This window comes from Acartia tonsa, chromosome 13 (assembly GCF_053477335.1).
Source record: "Acartia tonsa isolate MP-2025a chromosome 13, ASM5347733v1, whole genome shotgun sequence".
In the NCBI taxonomy this organism is placed as follows: Eukaryota; Metazoa; Arthropoda; class Copepoda; order Calanoida; family Acartiidae; genus Acartia; species Acartia tonsa.
In genome coordinates this window covers 328,423-352,174 of record NC_137272.1, presented here as the reverse complement: position 1 = coordinate 352,174, position 23,752 = coordinate 328,423, and the positions used below count along the sequence as shown (strand labels likewise).

General features: G+C 32.0%; 2 protein-coding genes across 2 annotated transcripts; both read left to right on the top strand.

Annotated features, from left to right (window-relative positions):
* Positions 1-3,122: 3,122 nt before the first annotated feature.
* LOC145304068 (uncharacterized) lies at positions 3,123-6,165 on the top strand. The gene is made up of 7 exons (XM_080145827.1): positions 3,123-3,138; positions 3,562-3,607; positions 4,201-4,276; positions 4,554-4,620; positions 5,094-5,191; positions 5,656-5,767; positions 6,051-6,165. The coding sequence occupies exons 3-7, from the start codon at positions 4,270-4,272 to the stop codon at positions 6,136-6,138; spliced, it is 372 nt and encodes a 123-aa protein (XP_080001953.1). The 5' UTR covers positions 3,123-3,138; positions 3,562-3,607; positions 4,201-4,269; the 3' UTR covers positions 6,139-6,165.
* Positions 6,166-6,801: 636 nt separating this feature from the next.
* Positions 6,802-15,964, top strand: LOC145303944 (zinc finger X-chromosomal protein-like). Its single transcript, XM_080145616.1, has 6 exons — positions 6,802-6,854; positions 7,121-7,415; positions 13,194-13,286; positions 13,822-13,988; positions 15,199-15,330; positions 15,518-15,964. Exons 2-4 carry the CDS (start codon positions 7,170-7,172, stop codon positions 13,942-13,944), a joined length of 462 nt encoding a protein of 153 aa, XP_080001742.1. The 5' UTR covers positions 6,802-6,854; positions 7,121-7,169; the 3' UTR covers positions 13,945-13,988; positions 15,199-15,330; positions 15,518-15,964.
* Positions 15,965-23,752: the final 7,788 nt, after the last annotated feature.

Below are 23,752 nucleotides of genomic sequence, written 5' to 3'. Positions count from 1 at the left end.
TTTGGGGTGAAACAGTATTGTTAAATTTGACGTTTTTTAACGTGAAAATGCCATGAAAAACGATTAAAAACATCGTTATTCTATAGCCACTACATTACTATAAAAGTCTAGCTACAATCCCACTCAAAAAAACGTTAAAAATTACGTTTTTTTAGTCACCTATTGGTCTATACAATTCTCAATCTAGGCACTTACATCTATTGGGAGTAAACAACAACAAAAAGTCAAAATATTTGTTTAGTTCAAAACTTTACACATAGATGTCTCCAAGTTATAAGGAAACCAAGACTTGACAAATAACAATATGACCATACAGGCATTGAAATCATATAACAAACACTCACAACCAAAGGCCAAACTATTTTCTCCTATACAGTTACCATTTTAATCATCTTTTATATGTCAGCATTGCCTGCTGCCACTACTATCTATTACTTAAAAGGATCCGGCCTATATTTTATAAGTATAACACTACGCGTTCCGTTACCACGCCGAAAATTCCACCAATCCAATAGAGTTAGACCCTATTTTACCGAAGATGATCACTCAATGGCTGACCAATTGGAAAATTTGGAAATTTTTAATTTTTTTTTCGCCAAAAATAGAGCAACTTACGATCAATTTTTGACCCACTTATAGTTAAGATAAATTGATGAGATTTTTTTCCCCTGAAAACTACAGCCTTTGACTCGTTATTCCAACAAATCTAGAATATGTCGATCCGTTTAGCCGTGAGAGCCGATGAAACTTGCCGACTAAAAAGCCGTCAATTTCACTTTAAACGTCCGTACGGCCGTTTCTATAAAAGCTAGACAGCTGAAATTTTTTTTGTAAGACCTTTAGGCAATTTAGATTCTCCGTTATTTTATGTTTTGTCTTCGATTTTTACATCTAGACCCCTTAAATAATGCAATCTTTGTCCCTAGGTACTTTTTTTACTATAGAAACGTTATGAGTTATAAAACAAAGGATATTATCAACATTCCACCAAACTGAAACTGACCAAAATTCAAAGATTTTTCTATTTTATTTAGAAGATTTTTAAAAAATTTTAATGCTAAACAAAACAAAAATTAAGTTAGAATAAATGAAAAAAACAACAGATACATAATAATATATATTTTTTTATATCAATACCAAAAAGCACGTTATAATCAATCAAAACCTGCCCCAAACTCGTCATACACATGTGGATATAAACTTAACCCCTGCTAAAGTGGCGGGAGGGACAGCTACCCTGTACCCAAGATAACCTAACCTATAACCTTTAATATTATAGGTACAACTTTTTTTTCTAAAGGGATAAGACAATGGCTGTTAAATTTATGTTAATAGGGTGACTGTGGCACGTTATTAGTAATCAACCTAACCTGAAAACAGCTTGAAAAAGTAGACAATGTCACCTCCCTGCAATGTACAAAAAGAGAAGACAATGGGCTGTTTATTACACTAGTCCCCAAAGTTTTATTATAGCGTTTTGTCATTTGTTGACTTTGGGGACTTTAGTTAGTTTTTATTGGTTAGTTAGTCTATCTATACAGGTGAAAGCACTAAAGGAAGAGAATAGATTACTACTCGAGTCCCTATCCCCAGAAGTAAAGCCTTAAATAAAGAAAAAACGAGGCAGGAAACTGAAGGTAAAATATATTTTCCATTATGTATTAGAGGCTACTTTGGGACACGGTAATAATGAGTTGCTCTCATGAGATACCCACGACGGTTGCTTAACACGAAGCACATTCGCTCGTCGTGGGGAAGGTGATAGGTTCGAATCTCAGGCCGACACCGTGTCATGTTAAAAATGGTTCCTACTGCTGCTATCTCAGATGCGCGACATAAATATTTAGAGTAGAGGGAATGCTGTGGCAAAAAACAGGCGCAACTCGTTACCATGCACAGTTGGGACTTCGTCGTGCATCACAGATAGTTGGTTGTCTGTTGGATGTTACTTAACATAACATCCTTGGGTGTTTTGACATAAAAGGGTGCTTAACAGTCATCCTTAGTTCTTCTGTATTGCTGGACCAGGACCTGGACAGTACATCAAGTCGAAAAGGTCCTTGACTGTAATCCCGCCCGTACAAGGTAATTAAAGGTGCTCTCATGAGATAGCTGATCAAGTCATAATGGTTATACAAAAGTATCTCAACTTAGGTCCTAATCCTAAGAAACTATGGCTAATCAATCAATCAATCAAGTATGCTACTACTGATGCTAACATATAATTGTCCTTTGTCTAGGTAAAGAAAGATCTGGATGATATTGAAGAAGAGCCAAAACCAAAAAAAGAAAAAAAGGCAAAACGCACATTTTTAACAGAACAAAGTTGGCCACAGTTGCATTTTAATTAACCTTTTGGTTATTGTATTATTCTTAGACAGGGATCTAAAGGGATAAGACAATGGCTGATAAATAAATGTACATCCATAATGATAATACACATAATGACCCCTTCTGTATATTAAAATTGAACACTCAACTTAATTAAACGACCGATCAAAATTCAGTAAAAGTCCCTAAAGTTGTTAAGCAAACAAATCAGACAACTTTGTGGTCTAATTTAACAAACAACGTTATATATAGCGTGGGAAAATATTTGAAAGCGTGGGAAAATATTTGAAAGTGTAAGAAAATATTTGAAAGCGTGGGAAAATATTTGAAAGTGTGGGAAAATATTTGAAAGCGTGGGAAAATATTTGTCCCCTCTTTCTAAGATAATTGTGTGTTTTAAAAAATCTCAGGAATTGCCTCCACAGGTTGACACAAGTGAAATAGATTCAGCTTGGGAGGAGAATGAGTACAAGTGTAAACGCTGCTCCTTTGCTACTTTTAATAGGTAGATAGATAGATAGATAGATAGATTGATTGGAGGTAGATAGATAGGCAGATAGATAGGAGGTAGATAGATAGATGGAAAGTGAAATAGACTCTGCTTGGGAGGAGAATGAGTTTAAGTGTATACGCTGCTCCTTTGCTACTTGTAATAGGTAGATAGATAGATAGATAGATAGATTGATTGGAGGTAGATAGATAGGCAGATAGATAGGAGGTAGATAGATAGATGGAAAGTGAAATAGATTCAGCTTGGGAAGAGAATGAGTTCAAGTGTAAGCACTGCTCCTTTGCTACTTTTAATAGGTAGATAGATAGATAGGAGATAGATAGATAGATGGGTTTAAAGATAGTTAGATAGATGGTAGATAGGAGGAGACACTCTTGTATTGCCACTAGGGCCAGCTTAAGTTCCATGTTAATTGACATTATGACTTGACCTGCTATATCATTAGAGATTCTTATTACCCCACCCTCACTTAGTACGGCAGGTGTCCCAAATTAAGACACTGCAATAAATGATGCTCACCTCAGAGGAGCTTGGGATAAAACTTATATCATGTACTTGACCATTGAGTATCCAAACTACTCAATTATCACCCTTTTTACACATCCAAGGGGTAGTTGAGTGAATGAATTTTGACTGAGAAATTCGAGTTGCCACATGGGGACTTGAACTCTTAAGCTAAAGACAGACAAACATCCTGTTACTATATGTGTTTTTTTAAGGAAATATTTTGACGATCACAAATCTGGAACATTCAACATAATTAAGGAATTAAGTCATTGATATGAAGAAAAAAAGGATGACAACATCCACAAAAGCAAAGCTCTATAGTCAGAATGAAGGACAAGCTAAGGAGCTATTACAATTGAATATTAGTATAAACTGTATATAATATGTCAAACTCAGGCCTAGCTTTTCTAACAATCAATACTACAAAAAATCACAAAACCTTTGAAAGTATGGTTGGGGTATATTTTGTTTTTTCATGTAACTGAAGAGGGCCAGGGTGGGTAAGAAGGGGAGGAAATAGGGATGGGGGTTGTGAGGAAATTTTCTTTAGAATTGTTTGTCAGAATATCATTCCCTTTTCCTTGGTCAAACTATATGTTTTTTTGATCTAATGATGCACAGGGAAATCTTGCTTGTTGAAAATATGTTAAAATAAGTTTTTTTTCGCGTATTTGTTTGCTCTGCTATATTGAATAATAACTAATCCAGATTTTGTTTGAGCATAATTTATATGTTCCACTATTTGGCTTAAAAGCTGATTGATTTTTGGAGATTATCATTAACAAGAACTGTTTTTTACTGTGAACTGCACTAGGTCCCAAATTTTGTATCTGACTTGATTGTAAAATCAGTGTCCTTACTGTGCCAAACTTGCCCCAAACAAAGAACAACTGGGTATACATGTGTCCAAGGAACATGGTATGACAGGTGAGGAACAAGGAACAACTAGGTATACATGTGTCCAAGGAACATGGTATGACAGGTGAGGAACAAGGAACAACTAGGTATACATGTGTCCAAGGAACATGGTATGACAGGTAAGGAACAAGGAACAACTAGGTATACATGTGTCCATGGAACATGGTATGACAGGTAACGAACAAGGAACAGCTAGGTATACATGTGTCCAAGGAACTTGGTATGTCTCTCTGTCAGTCTTTCTTTTTGTCTTTTGACAAGCTAACTAATGTTGTTTAATGTTTAGGGACTACCGGTTACAAATGTGATTTCTGTGAGAAAGTATTTAAACTAAGAAGACTTTATGCCTTAAGGTACATCAAACATTCAAATTAAAAGTGGTGTGTTGCCAGGCGGGAGGAGACATTGGGCTGTTTATTACACTAGTCCCCAGAGTCTTAAAATGATGTTTTCTAATTTGTTGTTTTAACAACATTGGGGACTTTTATTGAAATTTTATTGGTTGGTTTGATAATAACGTTTTCTTATTCATTGGCTTAACAACTTTAAATTCCTGGGTTGATGTTAGGGAGGTGTTAAGTTCAAGTCTGGACCACACCTTGTCATACTAGAGATGTTAGAAATGGTACCTACTGCTGCTAGGTCAACAGTACAAGCAGGGGAATGCCATAAACAGGAGGCAACTCATTCCATGCACACTTAGGACTTGCAGGCACTTGTCTAGAACCCAAAGTGACTGCACCAAGCCCCCTTAGAGGTCATCATGAACCCCCTTTTCTAGAGTTATTGAATTTATATAATTGTTTTGTGTGTTTGTATGACTCAGATGGCACAGAGAGACAGAACATGAAGGAATCTTGTATCATTGTCCACTCTGTGAATATAATTCTAAATCTCCTCTCAGGCTCCAACATCACCATCAGGAAAACATGAAATACCATGAATATCTATCTGTCTATTTATTAACAGGGTGTCCCAAAATAAACTGTGATTTCCGGTTTTGTGAATCAACCAATAGGAGCATGAAAAAATTATGGTGTGTCCATATTCTCTACACACCCCACCCACAAAGGCTTGTTAGGTTAGAAAAAACACCCATGTGGAAACAATTTACAAAGGATGTACTGGGCCTTTATGGTGAGTTCAGAACATGCATTAAATTATTAGCTTCCCATAGTAAAAAATTTTAAAATTACTTTTGGTGATCAAATTTCACCTAACCACCTTTATTGTCTTATTTTGTCTTTTTAAGATATCTTATTTCAAAGTATTGCTGTAAAATCATCTTTTACACAGCAAACAGGTGAAACATGAAATTTGATACCTATTTTAGAGAAAAATATAAGTATCTTCATAAAATCTCTCTAATATTTCATGTTCTATAAAGGCAAAACACGAGGGTATGGTTTATCTCTGTGATAAATGCCAGTATAAAACCAGATATAAAAGAAATCTCAACAGCCACATGAAGAATTTTCATTCCGGACTTCCACCCATCAAGTAAGTTTTAGCTATTGTCTGTCTGTTTGTCTATCTGTCTGTCTATCTGTCTGTCTGTCTGTCTGTCTGTACGACTGTATGTATGTCTGTCTGTCTGTCTGTCTGTCTGTCTGTCTGTCTGTCTGTCTGTCTATCTGTCTGTCTGTCTATCTGTCTGTTGGTCTGTCTGACTGTCTGTCGGTCTATCTATCTATCTATCTATCTGTCTGTCTACCTATCTATCTCACTATCTACTTATCTATCTATCTACCAATCTAATCTAATCTATCTATCTATATTTAAGACCTGAGAAGAAAACCCATGTTTGCGATGTTTGTGGAAAGCTTGGAACCAACAAGTTCCACATGAAATGTCTCACCAAACAGGAATAATATTCTTGTCCCTTCTCCCCAAGCTATGTGATAGACAGATAGATAGACAGACATATACACAGATAGATAGACAGACACATAGACAGACATATAGACAGACAGATAGAAAGATAGACAGATAAACAGATAGAGACAGACAGATAGACAGACAGATATACAAACAGACAGAAAGATAGACAGATCAACAGAAAGACAGACAGACAGATAGACAAAATGTAAGCTACACAAAAAAAAAGGTTAGAGGAGGGGGGAATGTCTTAGCTCAAAAAGCTTATGTGTTTCATACTTAGTTAATAAACCTAACCTTAACCTGGCATAACCTGCAACTGTGGCTTAACATGTAGCGCATCTGCTCATTGTGAAGGTGATAGGTTCTAATCTTTGTTCAACACTGCGTCATGAAGTTAAAAATGATTCCCACTGCTGCTATGTCAGATGCACGATGTAATAAGTTAGAGTGGGGGGAATGCCTTGGCCCAAAACAGGCACAACTGGTTACTATGGTTGTCTGATGGGCGACTGGACTGCAATCATAAGCAGAGTATGTTTCAAGGTGCGAGAAGAGATGTCTAGTACCCGAAGCATCACCAAGCCCCCTAGAGTCTTAACTCTTAACCATTAAGTAATAAACAAGGAAAAGAATAATTATTTTCTTATCAGAGGGAACAGCAAGGACAAATTTTACGATGTGAAGATTGTAATTTTACCACCTACAGGCACACACACAAATTATATATAGACTAATATTGTTGTTTTTGCTTTGTAGTCACAGGAATCATTCTCAATCTCTCTCTCTGTCTCTCTCTGTCTCTCTCTTTCTCTCTTTCTCTCTCTCTCTCTCTCTCTCTCTCCCTCCCCCCCTTTCTCTCTCTCTCCCTTTCCCCCTCTCTCTCTCTCTCTCTCTCTTTCATCAGGCGGCAAAGTTTGGTCACAAAAATGTCCTAGCATAATTAGATATATATATAATTTATGTAATTATCAGTCAGTTTAGCCTGCGCCATCACATAGAAACCCACAAAGGAGAAACTCATATGTGTGACCAGTGCAACTATACAACCACTCATAAAATAAATCTTGTAGTTCATATCAAAACTGTGCACAAGGAGAGAAAGATGTTGAAATGTGAACTTTGTGACTTCACCACCAAATCTCATCAGTACATGTGGAAACACAAAAAGGTGACCCACAGTGGACCTGTAGTAATGCATAATTGTACAGAGACAGATTGTACCTTTACCTGTATGTTTCCAAGTGATCTCAAGCGACACCATGACAAGGTTAGTTTCTTTTTATATTAGGTAAACCTTAATTAATTTTCTTTATTGTTAGGTTTTTTAATGTTGTTGTTGTAGCCTTGATTCTCTGAAGTTAGGATTCAGATGCACACGGAGACTGGAAGTGAGAATCCTTTGGCAATCTTAGATTGGTAAGCTACTCGCATAGCTGATTGTATTCTATGTTACATTACAAGCTGACCTGCAATTCTTGTGAAAGCTACTTAATTATGACGGTCTAGAGTTTTGGCAGTTGTTCCATATTAAAGCCACCCTAATTAAAGGCACTCTCATACGAGGAGCATGGAAGAGGGAAAGCATGGTTAAAGTTGCTTGATTGGTAGAATCCTAACTTACTACAAATCTCCCTCCTTACAACCTTAGGGCATCTCAGGGAAGGTTGCGTGATCATAACCTGACAAATTGCAATAATATTTGTCAACCAAGTGTAAAGTCTAAGTTGGGACTTGGATCTCAGTTTCTTCCAACCACAGCGTAGTGCGTTAATCACTACACTGTGGGACTCCCATTAGTTTTTTTAATGGTGTCTCCACATGCATTTCATAGTGGCAGTTCAAGATAGATGGCTAATTTTTTTTGTTTCTCTCAAACAATTACCTTTTAGAATGAAAATTACTTGGTTTATTGGTCATGATACTAAGACAAAAAAGATTCTGTTGGATGCAGAATTTTCAAAATTTAAATTTTAAGCTGAACCCATGTATTACAGATGCATAAAAACCACCAACCCTTGGTCACTGGAGCAACTGATAATTGCTAAAGCCCCAACTTTTGATAAATTTGGAATCTGTCCTTACAAGTATTTGGATCTTGCAAATCACCAAAGAAAGTTGGAAAGATATTAGGTTACTATAATTATAGTTATTGACTGTTCTTGTGTAAATTGTTTCATTAAATCATAGCCTAGTTCACAAAATACTTAGGTCGACCTTGGAAATTTTAGGTTGACCTACGGAAGCTTTAGGTTGACCGATTTTATAAAGGCATTTGTTAGTTGTACTAGTTTACATTAACCTACAGAATAAATTGGTGGACCTCTAAAAGTTGTTTGTGAACTGGGCATATATCTTGCCTTATATAAATATAATTATTTACTTAAATTTGTGTGATCAATTTATTTTCTTGTGATTTATGTAACAAATCAAAATGCCAACAGTAAAGAGAAGACAGCTATCTTTGAGTAATATTCAATAAGTACCCAAAGTCCAGAAGAACTTAGATAAAGAAGTAGATTATTAGATAAAGGTATTTTTAGTAATTGTTATTACTAATACCAGATTATGTGACACTTTTCAGAAATATTATGTGTTGAATATAAGATTTATGACTAAATTCTGACAAACCTGCAGACTATCCATCAAGAATACAGTAGACTGTTATACAGTATTTCTGTCAGAAAGAGTGTACTGCATGTACTAGGTACTGTTACCAGTAGATTCCTCACGGTTGGACCCTCAGATGTCAAAACTTTATTTTAGTGTTTGGCCAAAATGACTTAGCAATTGTATCTGTAAGTACGTCTAATAACACCCTTTGCTATTTTTAAAATCCTAGAAAATTTTTTTTGCAAGAAAATTGCATAAATTTGCAACCTTTTTTAGAACCACTACATAACTCGAGTTTTAAAACTTTTTATATAAAATCCTTTTTACAAAAAATATCAATAATTACTTAAAATTAAACCTGAAAGAAAAAAATTCTCATTACACGTGTTAATTTTCATGTTTTAGGTCTTTTTTTGAGGAAAACATAACTTCTCCTTTTTTGACAATAATATATTTTTTTAACAATTCAAAGTAAAATATAATAAAACTTAAACGATTTTTCTTGAATTATCAGTTGAAAATTTCATCAAACATGCAATTTAAGTGATGAAAATTTAATAAAATCATTTTTTGAATGTTTAGAATTACCAATTTTCTACATTTAAAACAAAATGTTAACAAAATTTAAAAACATTCTAACATATAACTTCAAAAATCAATAACATTTTATAAAAAGATGTTTCAAAAAATAAATCATTAAAAGGTATTAAAATGCATTTGAAATTACTTAAAATTAAAACGAGAACATCTTTTTACACTGTATTCTGTGAAATAGAGTTTAAATGACATGATTAGTGAATGAAATATTTCCTAAACTCATTAAGCCTTTTTGTGACTATATCAAAAATAATTTATTTTGTTTAATATTGTTTTTTTATTCAAATATTTGACAAAATTTTCCCTATGTCAATAAAATGGAGTCAGTTTTTTACTGTTTCCAGGTTTTTCTTTATAATTTTAAGAATTAAATATAATATAAATCTTCATTATCTTTTATTTGAATTATCATACACATTAAAATGTGAAGTATAAGCTAGAATAGCACTTTTTTCAATGAATATGTTAATGACATTATATCAAAATAATTCCTCTTAAATATCACACAACATATGATTGGGAAGTATAGCCATTTCTTGGAGGTATAATATTTACAAAAATACCATTAATTCTGTTTTTATCAGAAGTTAAAAAAATTGAAAAATTCTAAAACAATGGTTGGCTGTCTAGATATTGAGAACACTAAGACTACAGCTCTGTTCTATTGAAATAACGTTGCAAAAAGAGGGGTTCTGAAAGTAATCTACCTAATTTTATTAAAAGAACCAACAAGTACTGTCAGTATCTTTTTTCTTGTAATCTAGCAGACAATCAAATCATAACACAATTTTCATGATAAAATATTCAGGTTTCTACTTCACATTTTAAAAAATATACTGGTCAATAAAATGTTCAAAATTTTACGTTGTACTAATTGAAAAAATATGTTGTAATTCTTATTTTAAAGTTACATTTTTATCCCTGACAAAATCATAGACGACTTTTAAAGGCATCTTATCTAAACTTTTTGAAGAAAAACTTAAAAACGTTAATTAAGTATGAAAACTATTTTCTTCGATTTTTCTGAAGTTATTATCGCATTCTATGGGTTTTTTATTATCATTTACTTATATCGAAAGTGCCAAACATTGTACCCCAACTTATTCATTTAATAAAAAACGAAGCGTGTCCTGTATGGAGACCTAGATGTAGTTAAGGAACAGATATTAAAAAGAAACCTACATACTCTTCTATGAAGTTAATGAAGTTTACAAAGCAGAATCATCATCTAACCTGTTCGCTGCTTATCCCTGCACTTGTTCATGCCATATCAAAATATAATTCTAATCTTAGCCAACAAAACCGATACCTTCCTGTCCCAAAATGTTTGGGCCAAATATTTGAGGCAGAACAACAATAGTATCAAAGAATATGTTAACTTCACCTAAAACCCAAAGTATACTCATCTCAACTAAAAGTAAAAGAAAGAAGAAAATCAATGTAGAAAAACTGAAACTAGAAGATCAATCTGAACTGAGAGAAGAAATAATTGTAATCATCCTGGATGGATGAAATGCTATTTTGTTATTTAAAAAATGCTTACTTTGCCCCTAGCATCTAGGTGAGGGTAGGGTAACTCAGGAAATAACCTAAAACCACCCCATGACATATATTAAGCTTCCCTGAAAAGTACAAACAATTCAATTGTGCACTTTTCAAGATCCATAGCTTCAGACAAGAAAACCTTAATACTCTATATTACAGGATGATAATAGTAAAACAGTCTTGATGCATTGCTAATTGAATATTTCTACTAGCACTTCACCTGTCAGTGGCTTTGTCAGAATCCTCAACTCTATGCAAGAAATTGGGCAATTGTCTACATAAAGTTTAATTATTTGACGGTTTGATGCAAACCCTTTAACCAGCAGCAAATCAAAATTATGCAAATTGACTGGCTTTCTTTGCCACACTGATCTGATTCAGCTGAAAAAATGTTGAGACTACACAGCTTTGGTCAATATTGTTGCAATAGGAAGCCTTTAAGACTTGCCACCAAAAAACGAAATGCCTTCTATAGCAGAATAGTCCAAAACCTTTGTTTGCCTTAGTTTATATTGATGACATCATCTTACATTCCAAAAACATGTACAACATGATGTACTACACTTTCAACTCCAAATTCAACTTTTACTATTACAACTACAATAACAAAAAAAGAAGAATAAATGCAGAGACTAAAATAAAACTTAAAACATTCCACCCCAATCCAGGACCCAGGGAAAAGAAAGAGACAATAAAGGAGAAAAGCCCGTCCAGAGAAAACAACAACTAGAACAAGAAGAAGGTTTCAACTTCAAATATTATTACATGGAATGATCAGAGAGTTTCTTGAAGACAACAAAACAGGAGAAGATTAAGAGCCATTGCAGACAAAGCTAGAGTTAATATCAGAGGTCAAGAGTGAAAGTCAAAGAACAATATGGTTAGGTGTAAATTAAAATCTTAATGCCATCACCTACATATCTATCAGTTATTAATTGTATACAGAGAAGACCATATAAAAAAACCTACCTAGTTTATGCCCAGGGAAAGTTTCAACATTGGAAATAATGACGTCCCCTCTACTTGATTGATTCACCTGTCTTATCCCTTCTCTTTTACAAAGGCAAAACCATTACAATGTGAAATAGTAAGATATTATTAGATTCGCATGGCACCATGCAGAGATATTAGTAAATGCTTTTAAAATTGCCTGTTAAACCCATTGTGGCAAGATTATACGGGTATTGCCAGTTTTGTGACATCACCTCTTAATGAGCATTTTGTCATATTTTCACAGTAGCTTTTGATAGGTTATTTTAGGTTAGGTAAATGTTAATGATTACCCTGCTACACAGGGTTAGGCCCTGCAGGGACAAGAAAAAGTAGAAAAGCTACAGTGAAAATATGACAAAACACCTCTTAAGAGGTGATGTCATGAAACCAATTGTACCCGATTTTTCTTATTTATTGGTAATTAGATTTTTCAACCCTAAAATGAATTTTACTATAAATGTGTTAATGACAACAAAAATAATGCACTGTGCAGTATGTACTAAATTCTTTCAATAGATTGTATATTTTTATCAATTATATCTTGCCTTATATAAATTTAATTTTAAATTTTGGTTGATCAATTTATTCTCTTGTGATATATGCAATAAATTAAATATTTACGATTAATTGTAATCTTAGCTAAACCAACATCTGATTCAGAGAATATACCAAAATTGCTAGATATGAGCTGTTGGAAAAGTATGGAATACTTATGTATTTGCTAGGAACAGATATTGCAAGGAAACTTACATACTGGCCTAACTTATAACCCTTGCTGTGGCTCAACATGTAGTGCATCTGCTTGTCATTTGGGAGGTGATAGGTTTTGATCTGGGCCACACACCACGTCATAACTAGAGCCTATAAAAATTGTTCTTACTGCTGCTGTCAGGTGTGCATTGTAAGAGTAGGGGCAATTCCTTGGCTTATAAACAAGCACAACTTTTTAGGACTTCTCCGACAAAGGTCTTGCAATATCAAATGGTTGGTTGTCTGTTGGATGTCACTTAATCTAATATCCTTAGGTGTTAAAGTATTGCATCCCAATTTAAGCAGATGATGCCCTGGATTCTCTAGATGATCACTGAAATATCGTAGTAGAATCCAATCCTTCCGAGGTCAGGTAATTAACTGACAATTAATTCAGTGTGCATCAACAAACTTCTACACTGCTTATACTAGTACCCACTATACTACTTTATGACACTACTGCTTTATAACTAACTTTGTCCGTTTTACCGTCCATAATATGTTTCTGTCATCATATGAACATTATAAAGACAAAATGTATTATTTTTAGGTGCACAAAGGTATAAGATGGGCGTGTGAACTGTGTGACTTCTCTGCAGGTTATAAAGGAGATCTCAATAGACATATCAAAATAGTTCACCAGGTAAAACCCATCTATTCTATATTTATCTATCCTTATATTCTATATCTTTATATCTGTCTATCTATTCTATATCTATCTATCTATCCATATATTCTATATCTATCTATCCATCTATTTATCCATCTCTCTATCCATCTATCTATCCATTTATCTATCTATCTATCTATCTATCTATCTATCTATCTATCTATCTATCTATCTATCTATCTATCCTTCTATCTATCTAATGATGTTTCTATTAAGGATTTCAAAGTGGACTGTAACCTCTGTGAGTATTCTACACCCAAGAGATATTATCTATCTATCTATCTATCTATCTATCTATCTATCTATCTATCTATCCATCTATCTATCCATCTATCTATCCATTTATCTATCTATCTATCTATCTATCTATCTATCTATCTATCTATCTAATGATGTTTCTATCCAGGATTTCAAAGTGGACTGTGACCTCTATGAGTACTCTACACCCAAGAGATATTATCTATCTATCTATCTATCTATCTATCTATCTAATGATGTTTCTATTAAGGATTTCAAAGTGGACTGCGACCTCTGTGAGTATTCTACACCCAAGAGATATTACCTCAAAGAGCACATGATTAAAACCCACGGAATACAACTCAAGAAAGAGGCCACAGATGAACAATTGTAGAATATTATTTTGTTTATCATCATTGGGAATGTACAATGCACAATGTAGGGTGTCCCAAAAAAGTTGGATCATGGAAAGGAAACAAAGTCATTCCTCAATTAGGACAGAAGTCACCTTCTTATGAAGGATATATAAGTAGCCTTCCTTAAGTAAGAATTTGTTAAATGAAGGGCATAACTTGCCTCACTTAACAAAGATTTTGTAAGATGAAGGACATAAGTTGCCTCCTCTCACCTCACAAAACCTTGCTTTTCTGTCCTACAGCAAAATCTTGCTAAATCTAGCTTTTCTGTCCTATGGCAAAATCTTGCTAAATCTAGCTTTTCTGTCCTAATGCAAAATCTAGCTTTTCTGTCCTATTGCAAAAATCTTGCTTAATCTAGCTTTTCTGTCCAATTGCAAAAATCTTGCTAAATATAGCTTTTCTGTCCTTCACATAGCAAAATCTTGCTAAATTTATCTTTTCTGTCCTTAACATAGCAAAATCATGCTAAAAATAGCCTTGCTTATGCTTGCCTTTTCATAGCAAAATCTTTTCTTGAAGTGTTTTTAGGCTTATTGCATATTTCTAAATCTAGCTTTTCTGTCCTTTCAATTTATCTGTATAAAGTACAGTTAAATCCTTCTGTCCCTTATTACAGCTTTACAGTCCAATTGCAAAAATCTTGCTAAATATAGCTTTTCTGTCCTTCACATTGCAAAGTCTTGCAAAAATATAGCTTTTCTATCCTTTATAGTGTGAAGTACAGTTGAATCTTTTTGCCCTTCTATACTGTCATGAAATACAGAAGTGGCCAAAAAAAATTATGTAAAAAAATAAGTACATAAAAAATTCAAGAGACTACATTTTGTAGAGATTCTACATTTCTAAATTTTCAGTTGATAATTTTGGCTCTCAATATTTCCACCTGGCCACACACACATAAACAACATTGTTTATGTGTTCTGTAAAGTACTTATGTCTGTGGCTTAAGATCTCATAAATTGAAAGGACAGAAGAGCTATATTTATCTAGATTTTGCTTTGTGAAGGACAGAAGGCTATATTTTGCAAGATTTTGCTATTTGAAGGACAGAAAAGCTATATTTTGCAAAATTTTGCTATTTGAAGGACAGAAAAGCTATATTTTGCAAGATTTTTCTATGTGAAGGACAGAAAAGCTAATTTTTGTTAGATGAAGGATTAAAATAGCCTTCTTTAGACCATTTTCCTAACTAGGAATGACTTTTCTTTCCATGATCCATATTTTTTTAGCACACTATTGTAAACCATGTTATAACTCACTATAAGACCACTGGTGGTACCATTAAAAATGTTCTAGGACTTTTAGTTCAACTTAATATAAATTTCGTTTTTTTTACTTTCCCCCTTAAAGGAAGCCTGCAAGTAATACCATGCTTTAACTGCTGAAAGACTGCCACATAAAATGTCACTTTAAAATGCCTAGAACTTTTTTGTTATTGAAGCTGAAGGCTTCAAATTTGGGGTATTGGGTCTACTTGTGGCAGTCTTTCAGCAGTTAAAGCGTGGTATTTCTTGCAGTATTTCCTAAGGAGGTCAAAATTTCTTGCAGGCTTCCTTTAAGGAGGTCAAAATTTCAAAAAAAGGTCTGGAGGAGTAGAATCAGGAATCAAAGTCTGTTTAAGAATATCTGGCTACTACAAATAATTGAGAAACCATCATTTTTAGGTTTTTAGAGGGAAATTTGCCAATTTTTTTAAGGTTTTTTAATATTTTCTCGGACTAGGAGGGAGATATTGTTATTTTGCTGACATGACAGCCGTTAGCCATTACTTTTCCAACTTTTTGTTTGATTTAGGGACAAATTGACCTACCAAGGATTATAACCTTTTTTATACCCAAGTTTCATAACGAAATTTGGATTCTAAGTGCCATATGCACACTGATTACGAGATGGTTGCATTAAAAAAAATTATTTAATATTTCTGTATTTTTTTACTATATATTTATACATTATATGTATTCCTTTTACTACTTATAAAAATTTTAAATAAACAAATGTAATTTTTATTTAGAAGCAAAGCTTTTCTGTAATTAAGGGGTGGCCCGTCCGTACGTCAATTCGTTATATGGGACATGTTAGAATTGTCCTATAAATTTCAAACTTTGTATGAAGATCAATCGATTGATCTGATTTTTGGAGTTTTGATTCCTATTACAAAAAGGTACAATATTAAGAGCAAAGCAAATCTATAATCAAAACCTAAAAACGTCAGTGTCCGTTTGTCCTACCGTTTCAGAGCTTCGATTTTTTATGGATGTTGTCATCCTTGTTTTACCTAAATAATGTTACATTAATTTTCATAGGTTTTTGAATGTGTGGTGCTTTCCCTGAAAGTTCTTAGCAAGCACAGAAAACGAGTCTTCCCCCTTGTAGTGAGTCATTGAAAATCGAAGGGAGGTAGATGTTTGTATATACATTTTTACTATAGATCTGGGAAGCTGCAATACTAAAAACATGAAAATAATTATAGAGTACTTTTATCAAATTTTGTACATTCATAATTTTGTGTTGTAATAAATGTTAGCTTTTCATGTTTGTTATCGATTTTTTTAGGTTAAATTGTTGACTTTACTTATTGAATATTAAATATTTTATAAACTTGAATATATAGCGAGTACTTTTAAAATTTTATTTAATTAATTATATAGACTTTTGTATTTTTAAAATAGTTTAAGTAATTTACTTAATAAGTTAAAATTTCTAAAACAAGGATGACAACATCCATAAAATTGAAGCTCTGAAACGGTATAATAAACAAACATTATCACATTAAATATTTGCATTTTTAGGACTTAATTATAGAGATGCTTCGCTTATAAAATAGTACTTTGTTGTCCAAGGAATTAGTTTACAAAAAATCGGATCAATCGGATAATTGTATAATAGTTATTTCTCGTATCGTATTATAAACGGCTTTCCGCGGATATAGAATGTACAATTATAAGATTAAAACTAGTTTTTTTAGCCCCGAGGTGCTGGAGGCACCAGCTAAAAAAACTGGTTTTAATCTTATGATTGTACATTTCTATATTCGTAGAAAACTGGATATAATACGATGCTAGACATAGTTTTTTCGTATGGATGAGAACCGGTTCCTATCCACCGGATTCGAATGAATATGAGAAAATAAAAGTTTGTTGTTTAAAAAGTTAAAAACAAAATGGACGTAAGGTCGTTCTGGTAATGATTATAGAGTTGCTTCGCTTTCAAAATCGTACCTAACAACTACAGGAATCACCATGCAAAGTTTGAAATTGATATGACAATTCTAACATGTCTAAAAAGCATTGCAAAATATATTGCTTATTGTAAGGCGTTGTGTACTTATAATCCTCTTTATTATATTAATAAAATGAAAATGTATTGTTAATGTTTAATAAAAGTTTTAGCTGTAACTTTTTAATATCAAACTTAATAAAACAAATTAGAAGCATAAAATTTCTTTTTCTTATAAAGTTTCTTTTTCCTCAGTCACTTTTAAAATCTTTATTTATATAAAATAAAACAATTTGTATTTTCTGGTGTGGAAATGAATAGAGAACAAGGATATATACTACTTTTTAAAACACACCAAGTATTGAGATCTTGAAACAATAACATTTTTAAGGGTCATGCTGTATAAATTAAAGTTTAATGTAAGTTTCTAAAGTATACAACAACCTAATAGTTATTTCTCGCAGTGTATTATAAATAACTTTCCGTGGATTTAAAATGTACTATTATAAGATTAAAACCAGTTTTTTTAAGCCCCGAGATGCTGAAGGCACGGGCTAAAGAACTGGTTTTAATCTTATGATTGTACATTTTAATATTTGTTGAAAACTGGATATAATATGATGTTAGACATAATTTTTTCGTGTGGATGAGAACTGGTTCTAATCCACCGCATATTAAACGGTTTCAAATGAATACGAGAAAATAAATAAACGTATTTGCCTACTTAATATTTACACAGAAAACTGAAATTTCCTACACTTGGATAAATGGATGAACTCCCTCCCTTAGCTTCAGATATGTAAAAATATGTCTAGCATGATCTAGATCTAATCACCAAAGATTAGAGGCCAAAAGGTGTAGAACTACAATCTTCCAAAAATAAATAGTAAAATAAAGTGGGGAGGGGGGGGGGGGTATGTATGTAGTTCACTGTAGCAAACATTAGGATCATAAAAATTGTGAAAAGTTAACTTGAATAAATAGAATATGAACTCTATGTGAAAATAATTTGGCTCATGTGACAGAAACAAAGTTGTGGGTTTAGTTATATTTTCCCAGTAGCTTTTCTCCCATTTCTAACACCTGCAGGGGGCTCTAACCCTGCAGGTCCAATTGCCTAACACTGCTGGGCAATCACCTGAAATAACCTGTCAAAGGCTACTGTGAAAATTTGACTAAACCTGCAACTTTGTTTCCTTCAATAATTTTTACCCTTGAAGGTCAATTGGACACAGCAATCTCTCCATCTAAAAAGGATGACCACATCCATAAAAGAAAGATCTAACATTACCACTTGTAAGGTGTCAGAACTCCAGTTTCAGTACATGCTAACATTTTAGGATTTGATTACAGAGACTATTTGCTTAAAATATAGTATTATGTTTTCCTTGGAATCATTATTTCAAATATCAGGATAATAATATCATACTAAAATAGTTGCCAAAAAGTGAAAAAATTTAAATTTTAGTTGATTCATTGATTCAAGGATTTATTGATTGAATTCCTTTTACATCCACCTCAAAATTAAGAAAGTGTGATATTTCAAACATGACAACTATCATTGGCTATGTAATCTGGATGTATTAGTAACCAGCTTACAAACTTGGTTGCAGTGAGTTTTACAGTGGGTTGGGGGGATACATTCCTTCTTCATCATGCTGTCTCTTGTTAAGTATACAAAAATTGTAGAATTCAAAATGATTATATCATCAGGTCACATGAATTCAACCTCCTATACAATAATTTTATTGATTCTTAGAATTACCAAAAAACCTTTATTAAAAAAACTGTTAAGTCAAATAAGTTCAACCTACAAGCATTGTTAAAAACCCAATAATTTCACCAATATAACTACAAAAAACTACTTATTGCCTTTTGATTATACAAACTGTTGGTTACATAAATTCAACCTACATGCATTGCTTTAAAGCTGATAATTTCAGGAATTCTAAGAACTAATTTTGATTATACAAAGTGTTGAGTCCAATAAATTCAACCTCCACGCGTTGGTAAAAACCCAATAATTTTACTAATTCCAAGAACTACTTTAAAAAAATTTAAATTATACAAACTCTTGATCAAATAAATTCAACCTCCACGCGTTGATAAAAACCCAATAATTTGATAAATACCCATATAACAGTAGACCATTTGCAGCATTATACCTTTTAGCAATTAATTTTTTTGAAGAACAGATCTTTTGTAGATTAGACCTTTTGAAGATGTAGACCTTTTGTAGAGTAGACTTTTTGTAGATAGACCTTTTGTAAGTAGACCTTTTGTACAGTAGATCTTTTGTAGGGGTAGATCATTTGTAGAGTAGACCTTTTGTAGGTGTAGACCTTGTATACAGTAGATCTTGTGTAGGGGTAACCTTTTGTAGAGTAGACCTTTTGTAGCTACACCAATAACTTCATTAATTCCAAGAACTACTATAAAAACTCTAAATTATACAAACTCTTGAGGCAAATAAATTCAACCTCCATGCATTGCTAAAAAGCCGATTATTTCATTAATTCCAAGAACTACTAAAAACCCTTTATATTATACAAACTTTTAAGCAAATAAATTCAACCTCTACATGTTAATAAAAACCCAATAATTTGATAAATACCCATATAACAGCCTTTTAGCAATCCAATTTTTTTTAGAGCAGTCCTTTTGGAGATTAGACATTTTGAAGATGTAGACCTTTTTTAATTAGATCTTATGTAGGCATAGACCTTTTTTAGAGTTGATCTTTTGTAGGTGTAGACCTTTTGTAGAGTAGATCTTATGTAGGGGTAAACCTTTTGTAGAGTAGACCTTGTGTAGAGGTAGACCTTATGTAAAGTAGACCTTTTGTAGAGTAGACCTTTTGTAAGTAGACCCTTATTAAAGTAGATCTTTTGTAGGGGTAAACCTTTTGTAGATGTAGACCTTTTGTAGTTATGCCAATAACTTCATTAATTCCAAGAACTACTAAAAAAACTCTAAATCATACAAACTCTTGAGGCAAATTAATTCAACCTCCACGCGTTGCTAAAAAGCCGATAATTTTACTAATTCTAAGAACTACTAAAAAAACTTTAAATTATACAGACTCTTGAACAAATAAATTCAACCTACACACGTTGCTAAAAAGCTGATAATTTCAGAAATTCTAAGAACTAATTTTAATTATACAAGTGTTGAGTCAAATAAACTTAACCTCCACGCGTTGATAAAAATCCAATAATTCTAAAGTACTACCTAAAAAGCTTAATACCAATAAAGTTTTAAGAAATTATACAGACTCTTGAACAAATAAATTCAACCTACATGCGTTGCTAAAAAGCCAATAATTTCAGAAATTCTAAGAACTAATTTTAATTATACAATTGTTGAGTCAAATAAGTTCAACCTACACGCGTTGATAAAAACCCAATAATTCTAAAGTACTACCTTAAAAGCATAATACAAATAAAGTTAACACCCAAAAATTAAACAAGTTGGCCTCAAAAATAAAATTCTCTCTACATATATATATATATATACATTTTACATTGACATCAGAAGAGTACAAACATGTATGAAATAATTTCTAATGTCTGAATATTCAAAAATTCATATTCTATTTGTGAATTAACATCATATACATTACATATCTATTATAAATATTTTAGGGGACTTGTTCAAATGAAAAGTCTGGCTAAAAAAAAGTTTATTCTTGATTTTTATAAATTCTTTTTTTTCTTTGGAATTGTTTGGTTTTAGAGGATAAATCATTATTCCTAGAACAAATATTAGGCACAATGCAAAAAGCAAAGCCTATATCTATATATATTAAGGACTTAAACTTGATTTAAGCAATTCAAGACAAAGTTACAACATTTTCTTATATTTAAAAAAAATATATCATTAATTTGCTGTTTGAAAAGCAAATTCAAAGCCCCTCCTCCAAGGTTTCAAATACCAGAGAACAGAATGGATAAGGGAGAAGCTTCATCTTGGTTCAAGCCAATCTTTATTTTGAAAACTTGTAAAATGGAAAATTTGTTTTCTGTTTTAAGGTTTTACATATTGCTACAAATATTCTATATGAATTAAAATCAAACTGTCCTTATTGATTAAAAAAATATATGTGATGTCATATTTCATCCTTATGCTAAAGAAACAGGATGTCTGTTTGTCTGTGTGTTTGTGCCAAATGATATCACTAACCGCTGAACCAATAAGGTTCTCCTTAACAGGGTAGCTTCTCATAGGTAACAGGAAGGTTTATAACTATTTTTTGGGAGGGTAATAATGATTAAAGGATTATAATGTAATGTTAATCTTTATCTTCTTGACAGTTCTAGTCATATTTAGCCAAATTTTATATAGAAAATAATATCATGAAATGGTATTTTTAATAAAAAATCATCAAAAGATGTCAGAATTTAATTCTTGGCAAATGAACCTTTCAAGATTCCAGCTTTTTAAAAACAATGAAAGAAAAGGTAAAATAAAAGGAAAAAGAAATCTTATCATTAGTTAGCCTAAGTTAGGTTAATTAAATTTTGCTAGAGGGTAGTGCTAAACCTCTGCAGGGTTAAGCCCATTATGGTTTAACATGAATTCTAATTGAATTGATGTAAACTTCTGAATTAAAAACAAAAGTTTTGGATCTTTCAGCTTTCTTTTAAGAATTGCACTTTTTTTGCAGACAAAACACATACATTTTATCTATCTTATTAAGCTTAAATACTAATAAAGAATTTTAAACAAAATTAAAAGAATATAAATATAAAAAGAATATTTTTAATTTAACCTAAAGTTTGGATTAATATGAAAGGTCTATTGAAATTTTTCATTAGACTAAATTATTTAACAATAGATGGGTAGTTTCTACCCGCCCATAAATTCAACATTTTGTTTGTCAAGTCAATACTTTACAATGCTTATGAGTTTTTCAAAAAAACATGTGACCTTAATTTATTAAACTTTTAGCCACGTGAAAGACTATTTGACTTATGAAAGCTTGTTTTTTATAAAACTTTGTACAAATATTTTCTATAAGAAGTACATCAGTTGATTTGTTTGTTTCATGTGAATTTTTACATTGTATTTTTTGCAAGATAAATCATAAAAGATTCTAGAGATCATTTTCATCCATTATACTAATGTTTAATACCTAAAATATATAAAAAAAATTTTCATAAAATAGTCAAATTTCTTTTTTATTTTTTAGACCCTGCTAATTTAACTATTACTAGCAGCTTATATTACTTATATTATATTACTAGGTATAGGTAAGTTCCCTCCTTTATAGAAGTGTTTTTAAAGTTATAGAGATATTATCTAAAAATATTTCATATATATATCTAACTAAATTAAACCCAGGAAAAATTATCTATTATTACGGTGTTGTCACAAAAGACCAACACTTGTATATTGTTATTTAAACATCAGATTTATTAATAAAGTATTAAAGATTTATTATAAGGCCCCCTTTCCTATAACCTAACCTAACCTTACCTAAATATTGTAAAAAATATTAAGAATTTGAAAAAAATCTACCAACCACTTTTTGTAAAATCCACGAAATTCTAAAGTATAAGTAAGTTAATGTACATTAAACATTCATACGTAGGTTAGGCTAGGTTAGGTTATAGGAAAGGGGGATGAGCGCCCGCAGCTAGGCAGGCCAGGGGGCCGAGCTCTGCGGCCATGACTTTCTAGCATTAAGATTTTTGAATGTTGGTCTTTTGTAGGTGTTGGTCTTTTGTAGGAACGCCTTGTTGGTCTTTTGTAGCAACGCCATTATTACAATGTTTCAATTGCAGTTATCTTTCAGAAATATATGTTTAGACAAAATTGTATTAAATGTTTTATTTTCACATAATAATAATGTCATCCTTAGGATATTACATTTTTTAATTAGTTTCAATAAAATGAAAATTAATTAATTTGAAAAGTCCTTGAACATTTGGTAATATTGTATGGGTAAACTTAACCTTTTCCACAAATTAAAAATTTTATTTGTCAAATCAATATCACTACAAAAATGGCTAGAAAAACGCTTAATATTAATCATCTTAATGTATCTTAGAATTATCCGATTCATCTGATTTTTTGAATTCTGATTCCTATTACAACAAGGTACAATATTCTGACACTCTACAAGTGTTAATGTTTGTTTGTTCTACCATTTCAGAGCTTTACTTTCATGGATGGTTAGAATTTTTGACTTTACTCTGAATATAATTTAATTCAATATATTGCTGAGTACTTTTAAACTTATATTAATTTTTTTATATAAACTTTTGTAATTAAGTTTAAGTAATTTACTTAATAAGTTAAAATTTCTAAATCAAGGAAGACAACATCCATTAAAGCAAAGCTCTAAAACAACAAAACAAACAAACATTAAGTAAATTAGTTGTGAAACATTACATACTTACATTTTATGACTTAATTTTAGGATACTTCACTTATAACATTGTACTTAGTTGTCAAAGGAATTAGTATACAAAAAATCGGATCAATCGGATTATTGTATAACATACAAATTTGTTATTAAAAAGTTTAAAAAAAAACATGTTTAAAATGGACGTATGGACGTTC